At 38.4% G+C, this 26535-nt stretch overlaps 1 protein-coding gene across 1 annotated transcript; it reads left to right on the top strand.

Moving 5' to 3' along the window:
• Positions 1-252: 252 nt before the first annotated feature.
• MTMR6 (myotubularin related protein 6) lies at positions 253-17173 on the top strand (the record flags this gene model as incomplete). Its single annotated transcript, XM_008937043.1, has 13 exons — positions 253-375; positions 2657-2819; positions 3807-3964; positions 4675-4803; positions 5840-5974; positions 6761-6893; positions 10246-10355; positions 11420-11545; positions 12778-12827; positions 13618-13818; positions 14524-14658; positions 14736-14862; positions 16722-17173. Coding segments are annotated over 13 exons (1851 nt in total), but the record flags the coding sequence as incomplete, so codon positions are not given.
• Between the last annotated feature and the right edge of the window lie 9362 nt (positions 17174-26535).

Genomic DNA, 26535 nt, shown 5'->3' with positions numbered 1-26535 from the left:
AGTAAGTATTCTGATGAGGCTAGCACGGTGCATTCATTATGCACTTTTGTATTGAAATGGGGTGTTTAGAGTAGTCAGTCTTGTCAAAGCTTGTGTGACCACTTGTGTGTTCTTCATGGTTTGGCCTGAACGTGTGGTTTCTACCAATTTCAAAATCACTGCACAAGCTGGCAAAGCTTTTTCAAAGCTAGGGTTCTGCATTCTGAAAAAAATGTAAGTCATTAAAAATTGTTTCCCCTCCCCTTTTTTTTGTTACAGGTAGAACAAGTGAAGTTACTGGATAGGTTCAGCACGAGCAATAAGTCACTGACAGGAACTCTCTACCTTACAGCAACTCATCTGTTATTCATCGATTCAAGCCAGAGAGAGACCTGGGTAAGATAACAAGAGTTTGTGGCTCAAAGCCATGGGTTCTTCAGATGCATTGTCCTTCCTCATGTAAGGTTGAATTTGTTTACTGAAGTGTTCATCTTAAGGTGTAAGTTATTTCCCCATGCTCTTCTTGCCAATGGTATCATAATAAGTGAATGATTTGCAGACTGAACTGTTGCATGGCAATGCTGCAGTTGAAATTGGGTAGTGTCAAAAATGTTCTCTTCTCTTGAAGCTGCTGTCATTTCTTCTATAGCCTTCACTTGTACTCCTGACTGAATTTGTGGTAGTTTTCTTCAAAGGACTGAATTGTACTGCAGTTCATAGGCAGCATGGGAGACTGCTAGATAGAAATTTTAAACCTGATGTTTAAGCTATATTAACTTACTTTGTATTTAGATCCTGCCTAGGTTAAATAAGATGGCAAATTCCAGAGCTCTAGACTTTGAAATATGGAAGATTACATGCACTTTTTTAGGGTAAGCAGCTACACAGTTAACAACTAAACATGAGTAAGCAGCTGCTTCTTCCCAACTGCTCATCTCCTGGTGTAAAAGGATTCAGAATGGGCTGCAGCTTCTTGGTGACCACTAACAAAGTTGTACAATCCAAGCTGGCTGGTACCATAATTCCCGTTAGCTTTTCTGCTTAGAGCCCTGGTGGCACACATCTAGACATCAAGTTCTGGCCTTCAGTGCAGCCCAGCTGTCTGTCTGAGTTCAGTGCCTGAAGTCTGCCATCCTCCAGGATGAGTTTTCATTTCCTTGTGTGTGGTTAATTTTTTTTTTTCTGTAGGTGTCTTTTGCTGGATAAGCATTAATCCTGTAGCCTGGTTATCTCACTAGATGCCTCATGGTGCTTTCAAGAAAAGTTACTTTTCTGTGATTTGTTCTTGGATACAATGAATACTTGGGGCCCACAGGAAAGCTGGGAAAGGACTATATACAGGGGTGTGCAGCGATAGGGTGAGGGATAATGGTTTTAAACTAGGGCAGGATGGATTTAGATTAGATATTAAGAAGAAATTCTCTACTATGAGGGAAGTAGGCTGCCCAGCGTGGTGGTGGGGGCCCCATCCCTGGAGACATTCAAGGTCAGGCTTGATGGAGCTCTGAGCAACCCGATCTAGTTAGGGATGTCCCTGCTTACTGCAGGGGGGTTGGACTAGATGGCCTTCAGAGGTCCCTTCCAACCCAAATCATTCTGTGATTCTGTGACAATGTACAGTTTTGTTCAAACCAAACTGTCATCCTTCCAGTCAAAATGAGGTATTGGGGAGAAAATGAATCAGAAATATTGTCTCCCTGTGCACTATGGTAAAACGTTTCATTTTGGGGAAATTGAACCTCTATTCTAAGTACTGCATTTCTGTGATGATAATGCAAGTAGCAAGCATAATTAGGGTAATGTATACAAGGTACAGTTGCTATGTAAAGACATATTTGGCAGCATCGTTATCAGCTGACTGTCAAGTTCCAATCAATATTTGAGATGATTGCTTCAATGAGGTAACTGAAATGCTATCATGACCATCTTGTTTGGTTGAGGTAATCTATCTATGGCTTTCTTCCCATGGTTGAACAGCTGTTACTTGCCCGTGTATTTTCCTAAATTTCATGTGGATTTGCCACAGAGTTAAATCTGTGGCGGGCTGTTGTATTTTCATTACAGTAACAGTCTTCTGTTAAAGCAGCTCAAAGGAGTTTAGCTGAGAGACTGTCATGTCTGAATAACACAATGGGAAATACAGGAGGTGTTTTTTCTTATCTTTTCTGTTCATTCTGTAGATGTTAAATACTGGAATTGTGAAATCTTCTGCATCTCCAGTATCTTCTAGCCTTTGAGTTGCTTTCCCTGACTTGCTTTATTTTGCCTGAAAATTCTGCAGTATGTTTCTGTAGACCATTTAAGAATAAAGATAACATTTTTGAACCCTACCCAATTAGATTGATGTGTGCTTGTCAGTTAGCAAAATTACAGAAGAGGACCGAACAATCACAGTGGAATTTTAAGTCTCACTTTTGCATTTAGAAGGATATTTATTATTCCCTACAAACATAGGAGGGAAAAGAATAATTAAATTTTGACAAAAAATCCTGACCAAAATGGCAGTCGTCTTGGATGTCTTCTAAATTTACTTGTTTTTAATAATGGAATGATTGATAAAATTAGTCAAAATACGTATTCAGCATCACTCCATGTGTTTTATATCTGCTCTTGTGAATAGTATGCTGTTCTCATTTTTCATCACTGTGCTTATGCTGTGAGTTCTTGTATGCCACAGATACTACATCATCACATTGCTGCAGTGGAAAAACTTCCCTTGACTACTTCTGGCTGCCCCCTTGTCATCCAGTGCAAGAACTTCAGGATAGTTCACTTTGTTGTTCCCAGAGAGAGAGATTGTCATGACATTTATAACTCTTTGCTTCAGCTGTCAAGAGCAGGTAAAACTAACTGTAAAAGATTTTTGCAGCATGTGCCCAGATCACAAGGTGGTGAAATCTATGGCTTTTTGTTTTTTTTATATATCAAATCCACTGAAGACTTTTACATAAAGCACATTTAAAAACAGTTTCAATGATGAAATGTTAATCTGCATACAGATTCAGGAGGTATTGTCTAGCTCTTGTAGGTCACCGATATTTGCTAACAGAATGTCAGGTTCTTGGGGTGTATTCATTTCTAGTATTATCCATGAAACTATGAAAATAAGTGTGTATGGTCTCTCTTAATTTGTGTGATCTGTAGATAAGTTTCTACTTGCTTAGTAATGTTTTGTTACTGATTTCATGCAGTTTTAAGAATAAAGCTGAAGTTTTGATGTTAAGATAATACTGCCAATTCAGCTTTACAAGAGACTTCTGTCGCCTAGTGTGGTCTCTTCATTTTCTGATTTGTGTTTAGAACAATGTAAAATGTCATCTGTGATTTGTGAAGAGAGTATTAAGAAAAACAGAAAATATTTTGAAAGCTTTTTTTTTTTACTCTAAAGGAAACTTAACTTACTCCTTTTAAAGGTCAGAGGTAGAAAATTCTCTTCTTACCTCCAAAAACTGTTTGTTCTTTTAGTTCTTGTGAAGTCTTTTAAAAATTCTGTGGTTTATCTTGTTTAATTTTGTCAGTCTTCATTTTGTGACTTCTGCTTTGCCCTTGTGCCTTTCAAAATGTCTCTGCTGAGATAGTTCAAGCACCCTCAGGAAAGGTCTCTTAACCTGCCTTTAAATATGTATAGTTGTGTCAGTGAGTTGTATGATAGTTGCAGAATAAATATTTCAAGAGTGTCCGGTATCTATTTAGTCTTGCTTCTCAGAATCTGGAAGCCTGAAACTTTCTCTGCCATTTGGGCAATTTGAAGACTTGTCAACTATGCTATCTTTCTTCTCCCAGAATTTTTTTGGGCCAACTCATGACATAGTCATTTTACCTTTTAGCAAAATACGAAGAGCTGTATGCATTCTCCTATAATCCAAAACAAAATGAATCTGAGCAAGTCAAAGGTTGGCAGCTTATTGATCTAGCAGAAGAATATAAGAGAATGGGAGTGCCAAATGATTACTGGCAGTTGTCTGATGCAAATCGTGATTATAAGGTAAGTGTTGTAATGGAAACTTGCTTTGCTCTGCATCTGTTTCTGCTTTATTCTCTGACTCTAGTCATATAGAAAACAGCCTAATACTTTGAAATTGCTTATGTTGCAAGCCAAGTGAAAACTTGCAGATGGAGAGAGTTAACTAATCAGTGTGCAAACTCTCACTTTTCTGATTGATTTTTTTCCAAGGCCTCATTGAGAGATTGTGTTCTTTGGGATTGTTTCCAGACTATACTTACCTGTCTGAAACCCAGCCCCAGCAAGTCTGGTGCTCTGCAGCTCTATTACATCCCTTAGCTTGAAAGGATTCTACTTCAGCAATTGCAGTGTTGGCTGTGGTGGTGCAGCTGGTTCATAGATGAGATTTCATCTTACTTTGAAGTCTACAAATACAAAAAATGAGGGAAATAATTTCAATATTGTGTTTGAAACCTATTCTTAGCGTTTCTACTGCAGAGTCACATTCCTGGGAAGTGAACACCAGTATGGCAGTGCTTTCCAGCAGCACTTGGTTCTGTAACTTGGATAGCAGTTTGTACTTCCTCACCCATGGCTTGTCCTCTCTTCTAAGCTATTTACATGGATATAGAGAAACATGTTAGCATTTACACTTTCTCTTATTTCACTTAACATCTCTCAAATTTGATGCAATAGAACTATTATACGTTTTGTCTTGTATGTAAAGTAACTTTTGCATACCTGTCTTTCAGATTTGTGAAACCTATCCTAGGGAACTTTATGTTCCCAGAACTGCAAGCAAACCCATAATTGTTGGTAGCTCCAAGTTCAGAAGCAAAGGAAGATTCCCAGTGTTGTCATATTATCATAAAAAAAAAGAGGTATAATGTGTCTTTCTCTTAATGCAAATGTACTGAAAGTTACTTCTCAGCACTTGGCAGTAGTTCAGGGAGATAAGTACAGTGACTTGTGTGAGAGTGGCATAACTCATGATAACCTTAAATACAGCTGACACCAGTGGTATCTAACAGGATGCTGAATTAAGCTAAGCCACTTTAAAAGAAATCCTTAAGTAACTGAATGGCAATCAGTTGAATCTCTTAAAGCTTTCAGAAAGTGATCGTAAGATAACTGAAGGTAGCTTTTTGTCAAGTGATATGTCTTCCTTGGTGTACCTAGAATAAAATATTAAAATCAGAATGAGGGTTAAAAAACCCACCAAAATAATGGAGCTGGTTCTTCAGAGAGGAGTTTGCAAGGTAAAAAGACCTAGAGGATGAGAAATAAGATTTTCTAGGGTTTGGTAGAGAGTGGTGTGATGCAGCATCTGCATGTCTTGGCTAGAGAGTATCTTCAAAGGGAAAGAAGGATTGTCACTTTGAGCTGAAGGAGGAGTGTTAAGCTAGTAGATGTGTTTGAAAATAATTAATATTTGGGAGATACACCTGATACCTTCTGAAATACAAAATATTGAAAAAGATATGATGAAAGTTACATCAGACAATAACATGCTGTACTTGCAATAATAAAATCGTACTTGCAGTCGTACGTAATCCCGACCATAATTCATTTCATACCAGGAGTGTAACTTGCTTCACTATGGTGTATTTTTTTCCAGCCTATACATTTTTCGAATTTTTGTACTTGGGGAATGTCCATTATGTAAACTGGTGTCTTGCCCATGTAGATGAGCCTGAAAAAATGTTTTGATAAACCTTTAGATTTGAGTTGTAGGTGCTGTGTTTGAAGATCCGCAAGCACTGTGCTTAGAGAGTTGAACACCTAAACTTGTTTTTGGTTTAGTGTTATTATCTGCTGAATAAAACAATTTATTTCAGTGTGTCTTTAGAATTATGCAGAACACTTCAACTACAGGTATTAAACTGAAGCTAACTTGTTCTTTGTTTTCTATGATAGGCTGCAATTTGCAGATGCAGTCAACCTCTCTCAGGTTTCAGTGCCAGGTGCCTGGAGGATGAGCACATGTTGCAAGCCATCAGTAAAGCAAACCCTTCAAATCGCTACATGTATGTCATGGACACCAGGCCAAAGGTGTGTACTTGAGGTTCTACAGTCTAGCCTCTCGTCCTGAACATTAGAGTACAGGGATACAGTGTAATTCTGAAAAAAAGAAATGGAGTTGAATATGGGCATTCTGAGATCATACTTCATCACTGTCTAATTAAATTGAATTATGTTAGGTTTTTGACCTGTGATGAAATGTGTGTGGTAACTCTCGCTCTTTAGACCATTTGTATTTAAACTGCTATTCATTTCATTCCAACCTCTGAACACAGAAGCTGGAAAACAAAGATGTAAAATGTAAATGTTTCCCTTATTTTGATCAGGGTTCAGCAGTAGATTGATCTGATGGACTGAAAGTGAGCCAGCTGTAGGGTTTTCATAGCTGTAACTTTTATAGCTGCAGCAATTTATTAGCTTCTTACCCCTAAAGTTGTCATTTTTAGGATGCCTGGAAAGTGTAGGTATGGTTAAGTCTGGGTCTTACTCTTTCCTTTTCAGGTTAATTTCTTTGTAGTGTCTTTGCTCAAAACACTTGAAATAAAGTTTGTTGGTAGGAATATGGAGAGAATAAGTAATTAAGTTATTAAATGCATTATTCAGATACATCATCTCTAAATTTTTTTTAAGGTACCAGGTGTTTCTTACGCTTGAATGCTTTCAAGATCATGTGCCACAAACTTATTAGAATCTCTTTATAGTATGTGCTCTTCTGTGTTTTTTGCCAGTGTATTCCTTTGAAAATGCTTGACTTTCACTTCTTAATTTGAGACTTTGAGTACTGGTTTTCACTATTTTTGTTTTGCTTTTTTTAAGCTTAATGCAATGGCAAACAGAGCTGCTGGGAAGGGCTATGAGAATGAAGACAACTACTCTAACATTAGATTCCAGTTTGTTGGCATTGAAAATATTCATGTAATGAGGTCCAGCTTACAAAAACTTCTGGAAGGTATGTTCTAACTGTACTATAACAGTGTATATGAAAATAGGATAAATATTTTTCTGAAGTCTTTAATAATAGCATACAGGCATTGTTGATATTTCTGTATTTTATCTCAGCTCTGTTCAGTAACAGTTTGCTGTGCTCTATGGTAATGAATTACCTTTAAACTTTTACCTTTCAACTGTTAACCCAATGAATGGAGTTATTTTGAAGATAATTGAATGGCATTCAAGTCTTTGGTGAACATGATTAAAATGTCACTGGCTTGTGGGAAAGACTTCTGTGTTTTCCAAGTATACATGCTTGCATATGCTCGTGTAATAGGAATGCACAGAACAGTGTGGGTACATACACTTTCATATGTAGAATACTGTTTTTTCCAGGAGTACTTGGTTACACAGAATTCACAGAAAGCATGTGGTGTGTACAAAACTTGAGCTTTTTGGCCTGGTGAGCCACTTTGGTGCTTGAAGGTACATCTTAGAGTGTTGTAGAGAGGCGGATGGGGATAAGTGAACCTCTTCACCATAGTGCAGCTTGCCACGTGATGAAAATGGAGAGGCACAAAGAGAGAGTTTTAAGTTTGGGATAATCCCTCTTTCTTTTGCCAATATCTCCATCAGTTCCAGAAAACCTAGATAAAAAAAATATCAAGATCTAATTTAGAGGCCTGCTCCTGTGTAATAAATGTGTGATTTTTGTGCATCACACAGTTAAAATTCACAAACTTTGTATTCCTTCCATTTGACTTGGCATCCTACCAAGACTAATTACCAAATACCTTTCTGTAGCTTTCATTACAGATGGGGAGTATATTTTACTTTGTATGGAGGTTTTATTTATTTAAACCTGATCAAAACAGAATGATGACTGATGTCTGTAGTTGCTTTCTAGGTCAGGTTTTGGGGTACATGAACATAGTCGTTCTACCACTGTTCAGTCTGTATAATTCACTAGAGTTTTGCTGAATGTCAGTCCAGAAGTATTTTTAAGGATAGAAGAAGCCCTTAAAATTTAGCCCTTAAAATTTAGGGAGGTATGCAGTAATTTACTCTTCAGACACCTGTAGAAACGTGCCATCAGTGGGATGATCAGGAAGAAATTGCTATGAAAATGGTTCATAGCTTAAAATGAGGAGAATGCCATTTAAATTCTGTGTACCAGCTTCCACTGGATGTGCTGAACTGAATGTTCTCAAATCAGGAATGTGATACCAATGACCCTATTCTTTCAAGAGCCATTGTAACTAGGGCTGTCCTCCGTTCTATTTATAACAACTGTGATTCATTTTGCAGCGTGTGTCCTGCTCCTAGGCTCTTTGTCCATCTTTCTGGTGGACAGGAAGAATCTTCAGAATCTTTGATTCCATTTGCAAGCAGACAGAAACAATCCTTCCCAACACTGTTCTGTAGCAGCACTACACAGTGGAGCATTCTAGGCAAATTTATAGTCTATTCTTCACCTCCAATTCAGCTGGTTTTACTTCACTGCATTCAAGTAATTTAAAAACTTCTGAAATAGTTTTCTTTGGTGTGGACATGATGATTCTGTTCTGCTGATGGACAGACTGCCCATCTATACAACACTAACTGAAGAATCTTCACATAGGCTACATTTGTGGCTGTGGTATTAAATATAAAGCCCAGGTTCTATCCATTCAGAAATACAGTATTGTATTTCAGAAAAGATTGAGCTTTGATAAGCAGAAAGGTTTTATGTTTGTCAAAAAATAACATTTCTGCAGGAAATATTTGAGGAAAAGGCTCAATAATAGCCACTGTGATCTTTGTGATACTTTGATGGAAGTGTGTTAAACTGCAAAAAAAAAAAAAAATCCTTAGTCGTGTGGAGTGTGTGTGTTTAGGGAGTGGAGTTCATAGAGTTATGGAATGTTAGGGGTTGCACGGACCTCTGGGGATCATCCAGTCCAACCCCCCTGCTAAAACAGGTTCACCTAGAGCAAGTTGCACCAAATGGCTTTTTTAATGTCTCTGGAGAAGGAGACTCTTCAGCCTCTCTGGGCAGCCTATTCCAGTGCTGTCACCTTGAAAGTAAAGATTTTCCTTGTTGTTTGGTTTTGTTTAAAAACAGCCTCTGCTCCCAGTCCACTGTGCTTCAGTCTGCAGGTTCTCCTCACTCTTAGAACTTCTGCCTGACAAAGGTCAGTAGGCTTCAGAAAAGAAGCTGTAATACTTATTTGGGAGCCTCTGTTACAGCATTCAGCAGCCATTGGCATTATGTCTTGCTGAGCAGTGGCAGGGTATAACAAAACTGTGGCTGAAAGGTGAGAAACATGAAGTGCAGATGCAGGAAAGCTTCATCAAACAGTGGTTTAAGAGTTTATAACCTTCATTATGTTAGGGGACTTGACTGAACATGAAATTGCATCACAGAATGACTTGGTGAATTTTGTTCTCTACTTTCCCTATTGACTCACTTCCTCCTATACTTGGAGATAAAGATTGAGAGCCTTCAGCTACAGAGCCTTCTTATTTTTGTTTGGGGCCCATTAGCTTTGTGGAAAGTAGGCTTCTGCTGTGACAGGGCAAGTATTTTTGTAGATGGTAACCTCAGGTATTGTCTCTTCAAATCACACATAGCCGAAGCTCTATCAGCCAACAAATACTTATTTATCACCATACGTTTGTCATATTTGGACAGGAATATAATTGTGTGAGTTGCTACTCAAAAATCATGCAAGAATGGGGTTATGTGTCTACTTTGTGAATTGCTGTGTCAGTATGAGAAACTTTCAATCTGCCTTTACACCTCTTGCTGTTCTGCTGCAAGCAGCTTCACCTGCCTTCTACATTGACATTATTTTCATGTGATGAAAGTATACTAGGGGTGAATGGTTCAGATCAGAGTCAGAACTGTTGTATGTCCATTCTGGAGGTGGGCAAAATCTCAATGGTTTTCAGTTTATCACCATATCCTTGCACTGCATTCACTTTATTCTCCTAAGCAGAGTGGAGAAGGTGGTGAAACTCAGGCAGTCTGACTACTGTGAACTGTCTGTATTGTCTGGATGCATCTACTTTCTGCTGGTGCTTGTGTTTTTTTAAGTATTCCTGGTAAGCTTTGGGCATTTGCGTTGCCTTCCTTAGTAAGGCTCCCTGTTGGGCATAACCAGTGTCATTACTTTGCGTCTTTTTCACAGAATAACTTTCAAAGATCTTACTCTGGTCCTTCATGGTTACTGTAGTTCTACTGCCTTGAATTTTGGATGGAGAATGCTTTGTGGTAGACACAGCCACCCCTACCCCCAATTGTTGGAGTGGTGATTTCCTCAGAGACGTCTAATCAACTTACAGCATAGGCCATAATTATTCTTCTCTCTCGGTTTGGTTTCTTTCAGTCAGTGGCACAAAGGGTTTGTCTGTCAATGACTTTCTGTCTGGTTTGGAGAACTCTGGATGGCTGCGTCATATCAAAGCTGTCTTGGATGCTGCTGTCTTCCTAGTCAAGGTAACTTATATGCTGCTTCTTTGCTTGATGGCAAGTTGACTTGTTACCAGGCAAAATTATACTTAATATTACATAATGTGTAAAATTCTGTAATTGAACTTTTTGGAAGTAGATGCTCAGTGTATACACTGGTACATGTGATATGCTGTTTTAAGTATTACAAGTTTCTTTATGACTGTGAATGTTAAATGTGCCAGCTCGTTTTTCAGGATTTTTTGGAAAGCTGTTTGGTCCCCTTATTGAGATACAGGGATTGTTTTGCTTCCTGGTTCTGTTAGGCCTTTATGAAGGGTATAACCAGGTTAGAAGTGGATGGAGCCAACTTATTTAGTGTAGTTTTCTGCGGCACTAATTGCAGAGAAGCCACGTTAGCTACGCTGACTTCATCTGGCACGGAAATGGGACTATTCATGAAGAACTCGGAGGAGCAATTGCCTTTGCCAAGGCACTCGGGAAGCCAAGGGCTTGACCCAGGAGGGGCTGGGTCAAGAAGAAACCTGGATCTTTCTTTGTTTTTACTGGGTGAAATAACAGGGAGTTAACTCTAGTTAAAAGTGGATGATTCTCCTGAAGATGACCCGCAAAAAATATTTGGTCTAACAGGATTTGAATTCTTAGATGAAGCTAATAAGCTTTTCCAAGTCCTTGACTTTTGTGTGGTATAATGAACTAATGGGTATCTTCAGTGGTGTGTTTGTGTTGGTTTATTTTTTTAACCTGTTTGATCTGTAGCATATAGTCTGCTTCTTTCTTAGTATGCACTGAAAGTGATTTTTGTAAGTTTAGTTCTGTACAGGATAAGAAGCAGACTGGGAAGCACTCTAGATGTTTGTATTACCTTGTGCAAAGCGGGTAGTGGAATTCCTTTTCTTTATAAAGAATATTCTATGCTTCCACGGAGAGAAATTGTAGCTTTTTGGTGGTATCCAATCCTTTCCTCATACTAAACCCATTTCTGGCTTTCTTAAATAAAATGGTCTATGCTGTGAGTTTGGGATAAATGTAGCTTTTGTATTTATTAAACTTTGACTTCTGTGAAAGTCACTATAAAACCTGTTTTGCAGGCAATAGCAGTTGAGAGCGCAAGCGTATTGGTGCACTGCTCAGATGGCTGGGATAGGACTTCTCAAGTGTGTTCTCTTGGAGCTCTCTTACTAGATTCCTATTACAGAACAATCAAAGGATTCATGGTAAGCACTAGCTCTTGGCATTGTTGAGTTGTTCCTTGGTAAACAAAGGATATAAAATGCTTGAGTGTGAAAGTGAGCAGTGTAAACATTGTTGCTTGACTTTGTAGTTAAAGTGTAAGATTCGCAGTATACTGATATATCTTTCAGAAATACTTTGCTACTGGGAAGAACCCTTTATTTAAAAACTAGAATATGAACAGTGTCTTGCTTTTGGCACCCTGCAGAAAATGCTGCAATGATTGCCTTTTGCATCTGAAAAAGCCCCTACCTGTGATTCCAAAGTGCTTATGTGAGACCGTAGATGTATGAAATTACAGCAGCTCTGTGCTTTTATCACTTGTCCCCAAATCGTCTTTTAAAAATTTTTAGTGATGTTAGCTCCCCCACTGACAGAGACCTGTAGATATTTAAGCAATCTAAGTTTCTTCCTTTCTGTAGAAAAAGAAGAATCTCAGTGTGTTTATTCCAGTCTTTAGAGTAGGAAAATCTACACTGTTCTGCAGTGGCAATACAAAGTGCTATGGGAATTCCTGCAAGACACATGGAACTAATACATGGAAGTAATTTTATGTACTAGGAATAAGTAATAATGTACTTCAGGAGGAATTAGAAGAGCATTCATTTTTTTGTGAATAGTGAGAATGTGTTAATCCTTAGGGAAGTAATTTAATCTTTGTTTTTCAGTCTTCACTGTCAATTAGATTTCTAGGGAAACTTCTGCCATGGGCAGGCAGTCCTGTGCTCCTTTTGGTGTCTGATACAGTGATGGAAGTGATAAAACAAGCTAATGTTGAAATTAGTGCTATAAAATGCTAGAAAGATTGTATTGTGGGGTTTTATGTAAACTATGACTTTTTAGGAATGCAATACTAAAATTTTTCCTGTACTTTGCAAGCTTTTTGCAAATTGGTTGATTATCTGTTTGTGAAGTCATACAATATTAGTATGCTTAAAGCAGGCCTGGCTTAAAAGCAGTTATCTGATTGTCAACCTGCTAAACTTTTTACTCATTTTAGAAATGTTTTGAAAATTTCTTGTGAAAGACTTCCAAGAAAATAAAGGAACTGCAAAGTGACAAATAGTTGCTCCTGCTGTACTTTGATTAAAATGTAAAATATAATAATACTATTTTAATTATATACTATAATACTGTAGTTGTAAATATAGTTAATACTACAGATGTAAAGTTGAGTAACATTGTACCTGAGATTTTGTTTGATTTTACTCTCTAGGTCTTGATAGAGAAAGACTGGATCTCTTTTGGGCACAAGTTCTCTGACAGGTAGCTCGCTCTTCCAGTACAGTAAAATAGTTCAGTTCACATTTTTCTATATATTCTCAAAGCTAAAAGGCAATCTGTGGATGTTAAATGACTGCAGTATGCTATAAATTTTGCAATAAGTAAACTATTTTCAGTAGACAGTGCAGTTTGTGTATGGCTATTTATTCAAGTATCTATTGGATAATTGATTTATATTGTAGACATAAATTTCTAGTGCTACTGCTGTCTCAGACATTGATAACTGCATCTAGATCTGCACATATACACAGGCAGTGCAAAACAGTTCTAAAGTTACATCCCAGCTACTTAGGCAATATAAAGCACTTGGTTTTGAAATCTTTAAAAATGAGGTTGCATTTCTGTTTACTTTTAATGATCAAGTCACACCCACCTTTAGAAGTCCTGTGTGTTAAGTGTTCTGTTTTGCCCTTGATCTGCCTATCATCAGCTATGACGATAGCCTTGCTGCTCTTTACTGCTTACTAATTTGATTTTAGCTGGTACAGTCCAAACATTGACTATGGAAGTAATAGACACAAAGGAACTTAACTTTGAGAATTGGGGCAATTTTTGAATAGAATTAAGTCTATATTTAACCTGTTTTTCTGACTTGTAAGTAATTGCAGATCTGTATTTAGTACAGAAAAGCAATATAAGATAGTTAAGTGCTTACTCACCAGAGCAAAGCTAATGTCAAATTAAATGTGCTGTCATTTAAAAACTCGTGCAACTAAGACTTTTTTGATTTCTAACTTAAACCAATTTCAGTCTTCTTATGGAATCTTTTCAGGTGTTGTCAGTTGGATGGTGATCCAAAAGAAATCTCGCCAGTGTTCACCCAGTTTTTAGAAAGTGTGTGGAATCTGACTGAGCAGTTTCCACAAGCCTTTGAGTACAATGAAGCTTTCCTGCTTCAGATCCATGAACACGTCCATTCGTGCCAGTTTGGTAATTTCCTTGGAAACTGCCAAAAAGAGCGAGAAGAACTAAAGTAAGCAGACATACTGTAATGTCTTTTGTTTATTCTGGAAGACTAAGAACTCCTGTGAGTCTTCTTCATTTTGGGCTCTAAACAGAAATGGAGAGGGCTAGGTAGTACTGAAAATGTTGAGCTGGATCAGGGAACAGCAGTGCTTCTTGTGCTTTTGCATACTGAAGACAGTCTTTCTAATTCTGGGAGATAATCCCATGCTTGTTTTTCATGGGGAAGATTAAGGCTTCTTTCTCCTGTTTTTTTTTTCCCCTAAAAATAGGTAAGCTTAAGTTTGGAAGTATCACTTTATTACCTCCCCAATCTATTACCTAACAATCTATTGTTAGGTAACCTTAAAATTCTTGCCTGCTCAAGAATAATTACTGTCAGTTAGAAGTATTAATAGAATGTCTCCTAGTGCTTTTAGTTGGAAAACTTCTGTACAGTTTTCATCTGTTTGTCTTTGTCTCAAACTGTATTTTAAAAGCATTTATTGCAACTGGGCAAAACTTGCATAAGGAGTAGTACTTCTGAAACAGACAGTTCTATCCAACATTAGCGTATGGCAGGAGGAGTTGCTTTTACTAAGAGCTTTTACTTCAATATTTAAGTATTTCTGGTAACTTTTTTTAAAATTTAAGATCAATTTATTACGTTGAGTTGAACAGCTTCTGATTTTTGCTTGCAGTCAGTGTCTTCACCTTGATCTCTTCTTGCTTTAAGACTAAGAGAGAAGACATATTCCTTGTGGCCATTCCTTCTGGATGAACAAAAGAAATATCAGAATCCTCTGTATAATCCAGACTTCTCTCCAGAACTAACTCTTTTGGAACCTAATACGGTATCATTTAATTTTAAGTAAGTGTAAATTATATACAGTAGCTCTTCTTCATTGTTGTTTTTGTCCTGCGTAGTTAACAGTCTGCTTCATGCAGGTTTTGGAGAAATATGTACCATCAGTTTGATCGAAGTATGCATCCCAGGCAGTCTGTGTTCAATCTTATAATGAACATGAGTGAACAAAATAAACAACTGGAGGAAGACATTAAAGAACTGGAAGCTGTAAGTATTACAAAATAAGTGTGTGTACTTGTGAACTGGAAGAGCAAGTCTCATCTGTAGTCTGTAGGAATGCTACTAGCTTTGACATGAATGTCACTACTGCATGACCTGGCACTTCTATGTAACGTTGACTTTGACTTTCACTGTATGTTTCTGTGCTGAGTGCCAGACCTCACAGCCAGGCTGTGCTCTTGGGCACAATTTTTTTTGCTTTACCGTTGAACTGTATTGTGTAAAAATGCTCCTACTATCAAAGCATTACTTTAAGATGGCTTAGTGTGGGTTAAATGTAATGTGAAACTTAGATAACAAGGTACCCATCATAGCTACAGCTGTGTTGCTCTACCAAGGAGACTGAAAATGTTTTATTTCTGTTATAGCTACTAAAATGGAAGCAGTAAGTATTGTCCTTCTTTTAACTTTATATGCAGGTGCATGCTGTTCTAAGTCACCATAATTATGGGGCATATGCATTGTAATGGTTATTTGAAGACAGGGTTATATCCAGAGATCACATTTCTAGAAATGCCTCTACTAAGTGGTACAGTAAACAGCCAGGAAAGACTGAACTATGTATGGCACTTTATTCTAGTATGACTTAATCAGTGGCTTTTAATTGATACATCATTATGGTCAGTTCAGGTGCTGAAAATTCAAAATAATAACTTTTAAGAAACACAGAAGGTCTCTAGTTATCAGTTCTGCATCTTTGGCTAGAAATAGTAGCACAACTCCTGCATGTTATGTCAAGGGAGTGGGGTGGAAGTACAGCTTTTCTAGGAGGAAAGATTTTATTAATCTTACTGTAAGGTCATGAAGGTCATGAATGCAGGTCACTGAAGATTAAACTGTTTCAAATGTTAATTGTAGTTTTAGAAGTTTTCACACAACTGAAGCAGCAAGATGGAAACTCAAGATGAAGCAAGCTGAAGAATAAGCAAGATGTTAAAGTGAAGTCTCAGTTTGCATTTTCTAGTCCTTTTTTTCCAGGATGTTTACTTCACCTGAGCCTGAATTTTTCACTTGAGTGGTGAAGGGATGTAGTTGTTTGAAGTCTTGGTGTAGACTTTGCTACTGCTCTTTGCCTCTTCAAAAAGTTGATGTCAGGAGACACCAAAGTCTTCTGGGCTTAGTCTCAGTTCTAATGCAGCACAAACATATCAACAATGACAAAAAATCACTTAACTAGTTCAAGCTCTCAGTTACTGGATGAGATTGAATTTAGGAAAAGCAACAAAAACCCCTAATCCAAATCTTTCTTCTTCTTTTGGTCAGTGCTTGCAGGATAAGTCATCTTCTCCAGTCCTGCTTTCTAGTTGACATTTTTTAGCGTATTTCCACATTTGAAGAAACTGCGTTGGTGTTTTTCAGATCTAAAGGAGAAGTCTTCTAGAAGGTTTTTAGGAAGGATGCAAGGGCTTAAGTATGAAACTGGTCTCTTAAAGGTAAAGAGACTTATGGTCTATTGTAAGCTCCCTGCTTGCTAAAGGTACCAAGGCCTATCTTCCTCTGCCTGTACTCCAGAAAGCACTGCCATCTTGATAGCAACCAACAAGGGGCAAGCCTGGAAGAACTTCTCCTCTTCAGACATTGGCAGGCAAACTTTCTGCCTTCTGCTTATCTGCAGATTTTAAGTATACAGTGCTTGTAGCATCTGCTGGAAACTGTGGGGGAAAATGTCTTATCTAGTGGCTTAACATTTAATAATACTGTTACATATCTAATCTAGGATATGTAATGCAGGGTTCTGCAAGCGCTGAGCTGGCCAGCCAAAAGAAGTGGATTCATTTCCTTTCAAAGCAGAACATTATCAGTAAACAAGTTATGCTCACTGTTAGTAACTATGCTCTATATTTCAGAAAATAAAGCAGAGAAATGGGCAGCCAGATGCAGTCTTTGTGAAGGAACATCAGCAGTCTGTTCATCCTGCCCCCGTGGCACTGAAGACCCCTCCATGCTTCAGGAAGGAGCAGCCTCTGATCCCTGTGAACGATGCTGCAAGAACTATAGAGGGCAGCAACACAGCAGACAATCGCTACACTGAACTGGTGGAAGAGTACTCAAAAGCTGAGCCTGCTGTTGTCAGCTTGGAGTACGGGGTGGCCAGGATGACCTGCTAATTAAAATCCAGCACTGGGTTCCTCTTCTAGACTGGTTGAACTAAGAGATGGATTATTTTGAGGATGGATCTGTGCTGCATGACCAAAACACGATTTGTATATCAGCAAGTTTTGTTAGAGTAGACTAGAACAGCATGCTGATTGTCACGTGTTAGCTGTTCTCTTAAGGAAAGTGTAGCTGTGTTTTAAAAAGCATAAGGGCGTTTGGCAAGCAGTGACAACAGCAAGGAATGGTATGTCTTTTGGACTCAAGTCAGTGTGCACTAAATTGGTTGAAATAGTAATATTACTTTGTCCTGTATAGGAAAACACAGGTGGTCTTTCACAGATTGATTTTATTTGGGCAAGAAAACTTGAACTTTCTATCTTAGGAACTGAAGCGACTTGTATATATTGCATATGACATGAATATGTATACCCATGTTTACTGTCACCCAGTACTAATTTTTAGTGTATTAAGTGCCATGGAAAAATATATGTTTCAAATAAGAAATAGTTGGCCTTAAACCTGTCAGATCAATGATATTTTTGTCCTTTACTATTGCAGTTTACCTGGCTCTGTTTACATTTGTATTTGCTCAAATTATTTCCTTGAAACAGGAATGAAGCATGCCTAAGCTGGCACAGCCTTTTGGCAAATAGCTGTATGAATGTTAACTTAGCACCGAAGACTGTTCTTTCTTCTAGTTCCTCTATTGTTTAAAATGTGATAGACCTGATTTTCTTCTCTGGCAGCTCAGTAGATTGCACATCACTGAAGCTACAGGTTGTGTCTGACCTTAAGTGTTTTGATGTGTGGCAAGGTATTTAAGTGTAAGGAGTAAAATGTGTCACATAAGAAAACAAAACCTAGCCAATAACTGAATTAGCAAGTTCATTCAGATTGTTTACTGTGTGCTGTGCAGTTCAAGTTTTGAGAATGGAAGCAAAAGTTTTGGAAGTGTAGTCTCTACTGACATTGTTCCCAAGTACAAAAAAAGCCATTTGTGTATTTGAAGCTCATGAGAAGCTGAGTGCCTCCTAAATCTTTCCTTAGAAGAAAACTTTAGGTTTTAGTGAAATCGTCTTCTCACCGTGTAAAACCTTGTCCAACCTGTGCATGTTTTAAGCCATTTGAGAACAGTTGAGATTTTTATGTCATTGGAGAAAGCATAAAAACTTGTAGCAGGATGCAGTAGAGATCATGGGGCATAAGAAAAAAGGGGAGAAACTTAGAGTTTGTAAGCTTAACTATTTATCTGGAACCTAGTAAGGGAGAAGGTTTTTGCTGAAGCTTGTCCCATGATGGATTCTCTGAGCAGATAACAGAATAGGGAAGAAAAATGCTAGTGCCCAGTTCTTAAATAGAAGTGTAATTTATAACTTTGGGTATTAAGATCTATAGCTATGACGTTAGATTAATGCTACTGACCTTTTATCTCTGGATTTAAATCACTGTCAGTTACAAGCGAGAACAAGTTTATTCTCATCCTAATCCCTGAAGTCTGTTTTGTTAAAATTACTGGTGCATCACAAACAATTGGACATAATTGGCAGCATTTCCCTCTGCACCATATTGGAGCCAGGACTTTATTAACAAGGCCAGTAGAGGTCATGCTCAAGTTGCACTTGTGAAACTGTCTAGGAGAAATTAACTGTTACTCCTGTGTTTGAGTATTAACTCACCTGTTTCACTAATTGTTTTTTTTTTTTTAAAGGCCTATAAATGTAAATAAAGGTTTGTAAGTATTTTTATTCTCAAAGGTAGGAGCATAGTGTCATCTTTGAAATACATTATCCAATCACTTAAACACATCTAAAATTTCTCCACTACAGGTTTTGATAGTTTCACATTTGCACAGTGGTGCCTTACAGGGTTGCAGCAAGAGAGGTTTTTTTGTGCCTTGTTATTTATTGTCTTCCCTTCTCCCTCATCTCCTGTATCAACTTGATTCCGTGATTTTTCCTTTGGAAAAAAACATCTTGTATGTTGATCTTGTGTTGTATCACAGTAGTGAGAATTTATCACTGATGATGTAGGTAAGCGCTATCAATTTGTACTTATCTGGTTTAATATTTAGCAGCTCTGGTGTGCCATGTACACTTCTCGTATTTATTGTTTAGAGTTTATAGACTCAAAAAATTACATTAAGCTTTTTTGCAAATATTGTTGGATGTTGTTTTTACTTTAGCAACCATCTGAGTACCCCTGTATACAAGGCTTTTAAAGAGAAGATCTGTTCCCTTTCAGTGCTGTTAAAGTGACTTTATTTCTGTCTTCAGGCCATTTTATCAGCAGAGTTCACTCTTTAACAAAAGGAATTGGGATGCCTTTTTATTTTAAATCGAGGTAGGCACGTTAGGTCAGCTTTAAAATGCCATAAATCAGTTTGCTCAAGAACAGAAGCTGTTCCTTCATCAAAAAATACAATACTTCATGATCTGAAGTAAATATTTAACTTCAGTTAATATGTGAATAGTTTTATAAGGCAGTTTTGTAGAGCAGCCTTCTTTAAAAAGTCCAGATCGCTCTGCCAACTCAGCCCTCAGGGTCACCAGTGAGAAAAGTTCCTGCAGAGAGGCAGCTGTCTCTTCTCATTTGCTGTTCAGACTTAAGCCAAAACTACCTAAAGCGCATGGGACTTGTGGTGAAGTAAATAGTTGGTAGTGAAGTGAGCTCCAACAGGAAGCTTGGCAGGATGGCCAAGACTTGGCACACTGGGTCTGTTCTGTGTCCTTCAAAGAAGGGTTTAAAAAACAGCAAGCAAAGTTGACTAAACTGTGGCATAAGCATTCGGGGAGCAAAAAGAATTTTAATTCTTAATTTCAGTAGATGAGCTTTTCTTCATCATGAAAATCCAGCTTCAAGAGCAGCTACAATACTGAAAGGTGCCTGGTACAGCTCCAAATAATGTGCAGAATCATTTCTCTTTAAAGCTGCAGCATTAATGTGTAGTTGCTGCACTCACCAGTTGCCTGGGAATGTGTCTCAAAGTTGCTATAGTTGATTCTGCTCCATTGGTTGCAAGATTTAAGCATTTGTCCATTCCATGTTTCATCTTGAGAAGGTTGTGGTAAAATCTTTGGGTTTTCGTTTTGTGCTATAGTTGGTCTTTTTTTCCCACCTGAATGCTATAAAAGAGAAATTATTCCTTTTGATTAACCAAGCAGATAGTCTCACCTGAGCAACTAAGACTGATTTCACTTTGTACTCCAGGCAATTTAAAATACTTATTTCACTAGTACCAAAGAAGCTGGGCTTAGTTTTGGGAGGCTAGCTACTGTCATGATGTATTCTTCAATGCAAGTTTAAATATCCAACTGTTCTGTTTTGTAGGATGACTGCCAAATCAACAGACTAAGAAATTAATTAAGCAACGCTGAACTGAGCCTGTGCATTTTCCACACGTGTCCAATTACTAGTGACCTAAATCTAGGGCAAAAGCCTGAAGTCTGGAGAATCCATTTAGAGAACTGGAACAGCAGCCCTTCCATAAAACAGCACATCCCTGTGTGGAACAAGTGCACTGATACAACATTCTTTTTGAGGGAAAACTGTCACAAATCAAGTTGTGACAGTTTGTGTCTTGTCCTCAGGATAAGCACACTGGAGAATGCCTTGCTGGCAAAAGTGGTATGTTCTTCCCCTGTAGCTGCTGTTTTCCTGCCTTTTGGTAAAGTAACACATCAGCAAATCTTTGAGAACTTGCTACTCCTCTTGTGGTAAACTAAGCACATAACACTGGGGCTGAAGTGGGGCTGGGGTAGCTTGGCTTAATTACTATTTGCTTAAGGAAGCAACATAATTAATCTAAAGAAATTGAATGTTAAAATAGCACAGGGCACATGCTATCAACATCTGTTCTTTAGAGTCCTGCCCTGCTCTTGAGCAAGTGTGGCTAGCATGAGGGCTGCACATAAGCATGAGGATTGCTTTCTAGTTAGTTTAAAGATAATCTGATTTCAAAATAGATCATCCCTCCGTAGTGGTAATTTATAGATCTTTAGGTCAGAACCTAAAGGTTGCTCTTAAAACTCCAGTTGCTAATAGTTCTAAACCTGTAGCTGATCATAGATTTGAAGTATACTGGTTGTGAAACACATATTAACCTTTAGGATTAGATCTTTAGACTGTAGCCTGCTTTATCTTGCTTTCACCATTTATACCACACTTTTCTCCAGGTGTTGCTTATTGTGGTGCTTGATACCTGTTTTTCAGATACAACAGGCTTCTTAATGCTTTGGATGTTTCAAAAACCTGGAAGTACTGCCATTTTTCCCACTATTCTGAAGGTTCAGATTAGGGAACAGTATGGGTGAGCTTATGTTTATCTAGCTAGCTTGAGCTGCCTACATGTTAAATAGCATCGAAAAATCAGCACAGTGTCCCAATTCAGTGGTGCAGCTTCTGTATGCACCATAGGCTTAAGGAAGAGGATGTAGTCAGGACCTTTGTCGCAGCATGTAGCAAAGAGCAGGGCCCTGCTGGGGTATGACTCATAAAAACTAGAAGCTGTAAGAGCTGTTTTGATGTCCAGCAGCAGCTCGGGGACTTGAGGTGGAAGGTTGGAGGCATGTGGCTTCTGAGATCAGTTTCCAGATCCCAGAGAATCAGTGACCTCGTCTATTCAACACTCATAGCTTAGCAGTTCTGCACTGACAACAACCAACACAAAATATATATGGATCTGTGTCTCTTAATCTAGAGGTGTCAAGTGATGTCTTGGTGGTGACTTTGAAATTAGGGTGCAGTATTTTGGTTTTTTTATAGCTCAACTCTTGAGGTCACTTGTATACTGCTAATAATTAAGTGGGGTTATAGTTTTTGACATATACTAAAGAAGCCTTTCCCATCTTAATGGCAAGGTTAGCATGTACATATCTTGTGCTTTGTCTCTCTGCATATATTTCTGCTGTCCCCTTTTCTTGCAAGCAGGCAGCTTTGGTGAAGTCCCACGCTGGCTCACAAATTCCTTACTGCCTAGCATTACAGACTGCTTCCCTTGCTCTGTTGTACTGTTGTTCTTCAGTCTTTATGGCTGTATGTTGGCAATATCCCTTGACAAACATCTTTCCATCAAAGAAAACGGGTTTGTTGTTTTTCTGTCTCTCAGGGAATTTTACCCCTGAACTAATGAACTTGAAAAATATTAGAAAATATTGCTTATTCTCACTTTCAGGGCTTCTGAGTGCCTGTTGACTTCCACAGTCAGTCTACTTTACACTTTTTTAACTTCAGACCTGGCTACTGGGAAAACAAAAACAAAACAAAAAATTCAAATGTTGGATGTGGCAAAGGGAAATAAAACTGTTTCCATTGTAATGTATCTGGAAAGGCTTTCACTAGCATTGATTGCTCTGTAACACTCTGTAAAAGTGATTTATCTGTGTGCTCAGATCATGCTTGATGTATATTGCTGAAGAAACTTTAGCAAATGGAGTTTTGTAATAAGTATTTTATTTGTACATGTTTTGAAAATCCATAATGCTTAAAATAAAATTATCTTAATATTGCCAATCTAACCAGGAATTAAATAGTCCATTTATAATAGCAATGTATGGATGTTAAACATATGATTCATCCATAAAGTGAAAATAGTATTCAATATCTGATATAGACTATAGAGTACATAAATGACTTGGCCTATTTATTAGTTTCTTGTATGATCTTATAACTTTTAGATGTGGGAGACTGGCTCAGCTACGTATTATTGTCCTTAGATTGCTGAGCTATTAATTACAAACACTATTCTATGCTTAATTTAAAAATTAAGTGTTGAGAGCTCTGTGCTCTCTTAGCTTTATCATTACACCATACCTGGTAATCTAGATTAGTTTTCAGTGGCTCCAACAGATCTGAGGTTGGAAAATCTTTGGTTAGGAAATTGGAATGATTTTCTGAAACCACCAGCTTCTCAGTGACTTTTTTAAACAACTATTAAGATTCTTTTTCTTTAAATCTCAGTTCTGAGACTTCTTAGGACTATGCAGCTGTATTTTTCCTTTAGTAAAGATAGCTGTTGTGTTTTGTCATGGTAATAAATCTCTCCCTAACTACTACTTGCTACACAATGCTCAAGCTTCTTCCAGCAGCATTTTGCTCGTATTTAATTCCTTCTCCCACATCCAGCTCCATCTTGATGTGCACTGAGAATATGGTTCCTGTTCCTAGTACAGATGGAAACTAATGTGCTGGAGTACTGGACTATGCAGTGTATAGTCGATGTTGTGATCTTTACTGCAGAATGGGATGACCCTGCTGTAGGTAGATGTAACTTAAAGGGCTCTCTTCAATCCACTGAAGGTTTTTATTCAAGTGGCTTTCTTTCAGGTAGGCAGGCTGTATGCTGGAATACACTGGGGGGGAATCTGGTTAGTACCATTAGAGGAAAGTGTCAAAACTCCTGTGAAGTCATTGCACTATGTTTTAATCCTGTGCCACAACAATCACAACACCCGTCAGTTGGGTTCTGTACCCAGTGGCTGCTGTGTGAAGTGCGTGGGTACGTTCATCCACGTGTGCTTCTAGTGTGTGGGTGTTGGGGAAGAGCAGTTTCATATGTGCATGTATGTGGAGGGAAAAGCTAAGTGTAACTTCAGCTCTCAGTACAGCCTAGAGGGTGGTTAACTTATTTTACTGACTTAGTCCAGGGAGCATTCATTGCCTCACTTCTTTGTAATTAAAACCTGTTGTAAGCTTAGTTATTACCTGGAATGTGCATGTTTAAACTGAGCATAGACAGCATGTGTGAATTAACTGGGTTCTGTGCAGAATGATTGAAGAGAAACAAGTGGGACATAAAACATATATAAAGGCAAAAATATAGATGGATGTGTTGTTCTTGACCTTTGTGGTGGCCACACTGGGATGCGGGGTGAAAAGGCTGATACGGCAGTAGCTTGAGGGCTTTGGTGCTAGCTGAGCTTGTTCCAAAATTAGATGCAAGACTGAATGATCCTAAAAATGTTTCTGTCTGTCTTGTGTTTGTTTTCTACTACCTGAAGCTACCCTGGGTAAAACACCAAAGGTGTCTGTGTTCTTGCAAGAATATGGCTTGCTAGAGGTCCAGGCTGTTCCCTGGATATTCAGTAGTGTGGGTGTTGTTCAGAAGTGTTCATCTGCTGTGTCTGAGTTCCTCTGTGAAACACAAGACTGCTGCAGTTCAGTGCTCTGTTTGAGATTCACGTGAGAATGCTTTAGTGGGAGAAATGCTCTCCATGATTGGATCCTTTATTTTCTAATCCCACTTTAAGCTTTTAGTAAACTTGTTTTTAGTAGCCTGCTTGTCAAAGAAATTATTCTTAATAAACCAAGTACTTGCTTTTCTGCTCATTCGTTGGACTTTGCATGTGCACTGTCCTAATGTTCTAGGTTATCTGGTGGCTTGCAAGTGTTCCATTAGTCAACGTTATATTTGAGAGGTTAAAGTGCGACTACCATGACAGAATAATAACTTTACTTTTTTTCTCTTGAATCTGATACGGACAGCACAGAAGCAGAAAAAAAAAAACAAAAACAAAAACCAGCTGCTATTATATCACTGATTTTGAATGGTTGTTACCTGCACTCAAAATGAGCATGAAGTGTTGGAAGAGACTGACAGCTGTTGTGAAGCATATTGAAAAGGAGTGATTAGTACAAGCAAAGGGGTGAATGTTCATGCATATGTTAAATCTGCATTTAAGGAGTGTTTTATTTTGTAACTCTGCTTCATAAAATATTGAAATTCCAGTGTGAATGCGGCTGGAATGATAGAGGCATGTGCTAGTAGTGTCTGGAGGAAGTGTAAACACTCCTAGTGACTGTGCTTTATCAAGACAAAGCTTTGTAAATATTAATCTAGTGGTTCTTTTGACAATTTATGATGCATTGATGTTTGGATGGTGATTGTGACTGGGGGCAGGAAAGTGTAAAGGGGGAACATGGAGCACAACTGGATGTAACCATCACTACAAATTTTGTGAAATATGGTACAGAAGAGAGCCCTGATGTTTTGGTAGCTGTTAAAAAGATGAGGCTGAATTGTGCTCTAATTCTTTTGTTGCTGCTTATATCCCTTAGCCCACAGGTCTGTCCACAGTGCCAAAGGGAAGCCTGGGAGAAGAGAGATAACTGGTATCTGGCTATTTGCTGATAGGAACCAAGAAAAGGAGATCTGCTTCCCAAGCAGAGATCAGGTGGAGGAGATTGCGTGCCAAAAGTGGGTCACAAGGCTGTAAGAGAATGAATCTCTACTCTAGACCGTTGTAGAAGAAAGGTTGGTCAGCTGGAGTGCAGCACTGGGGAAAGGATTAGGGTTAGAAATAAGAACTACTTTGCTTATTGTTGTTTGAGGTATTGTAGTGTATGGAGGAATTGAGCTATTTATATAACCCTGTAACAGAGTTATATATAGCCCTAAAAATTTAAATTTCTGGGTCTCAGCTTGGCTTGCTCTATTTCAAGACAAGAATCCATATGTGAAATTCTGCTTTGCTATCCTAAAGTCTTGCCAGAAGTTTATTTAAAGAGCACAACTTGGCAGAGACTGCTCTCTTATCTCAGATTTGCAGTGAGTCCTGTGTGCTCTGTTGTGCTTAGTGCTCTTGTGGCTATCCAGATTCTGGTCATTTCTGCTATTTTCTTGCTTTTTCTTTCTTATCTGCCTATATTCAGTCAGACTTCAAGGCAACTGAGGCTGAGAAGGGCTGCTTATATGTAGCTGCAGAGGTCAGCCAAGGGACAGTGGTTTACCACTGAGCTGCTCGCCTTGGTAACATCTATCCAAGTCAGCAAGGTAGAAATCCACCATTTGGGACTTCTAGCAATAGTACACTGTGCTCGGTCCGAGCTGCAGAACAGCACAGTAACTTGGAGCTGGTATTACGGCAGGTCTGCAGAAGAGTTAATGACCTGGCCCTGTTCTGAAAAGGACCATTAGGCAAGTGCTGGAAGAGCAGCACTTCTGAGCAGCACTTGAGGATCTGAAGAGTGTGGTGCTTCCTCCTTGTGAGGATTAGGGACAGCTGCTCTTACTCACTGCAATTAAAAGGTGTTCTGAAATATTGCTGCTTGTGCTCAGTCTGTTGCTTTGTAGGCTTATTATTGTAACAGATAGTGGGGGTACCTTTAGTGTTAAACAGGCAGCGTGTGTATTGAGGACATGCTCTTTCCCTGGGGAGGCTTTTAGAAATTGGCAGTCACAGCCTCGAAAGAGCTACAGCATCTCAGGTCTTACCAGGTCAAGGGAACGTGGTGGTTCTAGCAGTGTTTGCACCATTAAACAGAATTACAGCTACACCACTGAGTGAGTCTTTCCCAGCTCCAGAGAGACTTTGGGGCTTATTATTAAATCATGTTTACCTTTTCCATAACTTTTCATGTTAATTGCAGTTTTCACAGTAAGGAAAAGCTCCCCTCCCACCTCTCTGGTAGAGGCTGGGCTAAGCTGAGTTTTCCACTTTGGATCCAAACACAGGTCATTTTAAATCCAAATTACAGTATGCTTTATGGGAGAAAAAAAAAAGAGAAATCCATGATGTTCCCATGTCTGAATAGTTTTTGAATTAAATGTAGCAATTTAAAACTGGTAGC

This window comes from Merops nubicus, unplaced genomic scaffold, assembly GCF_000691845.1.
Source record: "Merops nubicus isolate BGI_N331 unplaced genomic scaffold, ASM69184v1 scaffold17023, whole genome shotgun sequence".
In the NCBI taxonomy this organism is placed as follows: domain Eukaryota; kingdom Metazoa; phylum Chordata; class Aves; order Coraciiformes; family Meropidae; genus Merops; species Merops nubicus.
The sequence above is the reverse complement of the archived record's forward strand: the minus strand, read 5'-3'. Positions and strand labels throughout refer to the sequence as shown.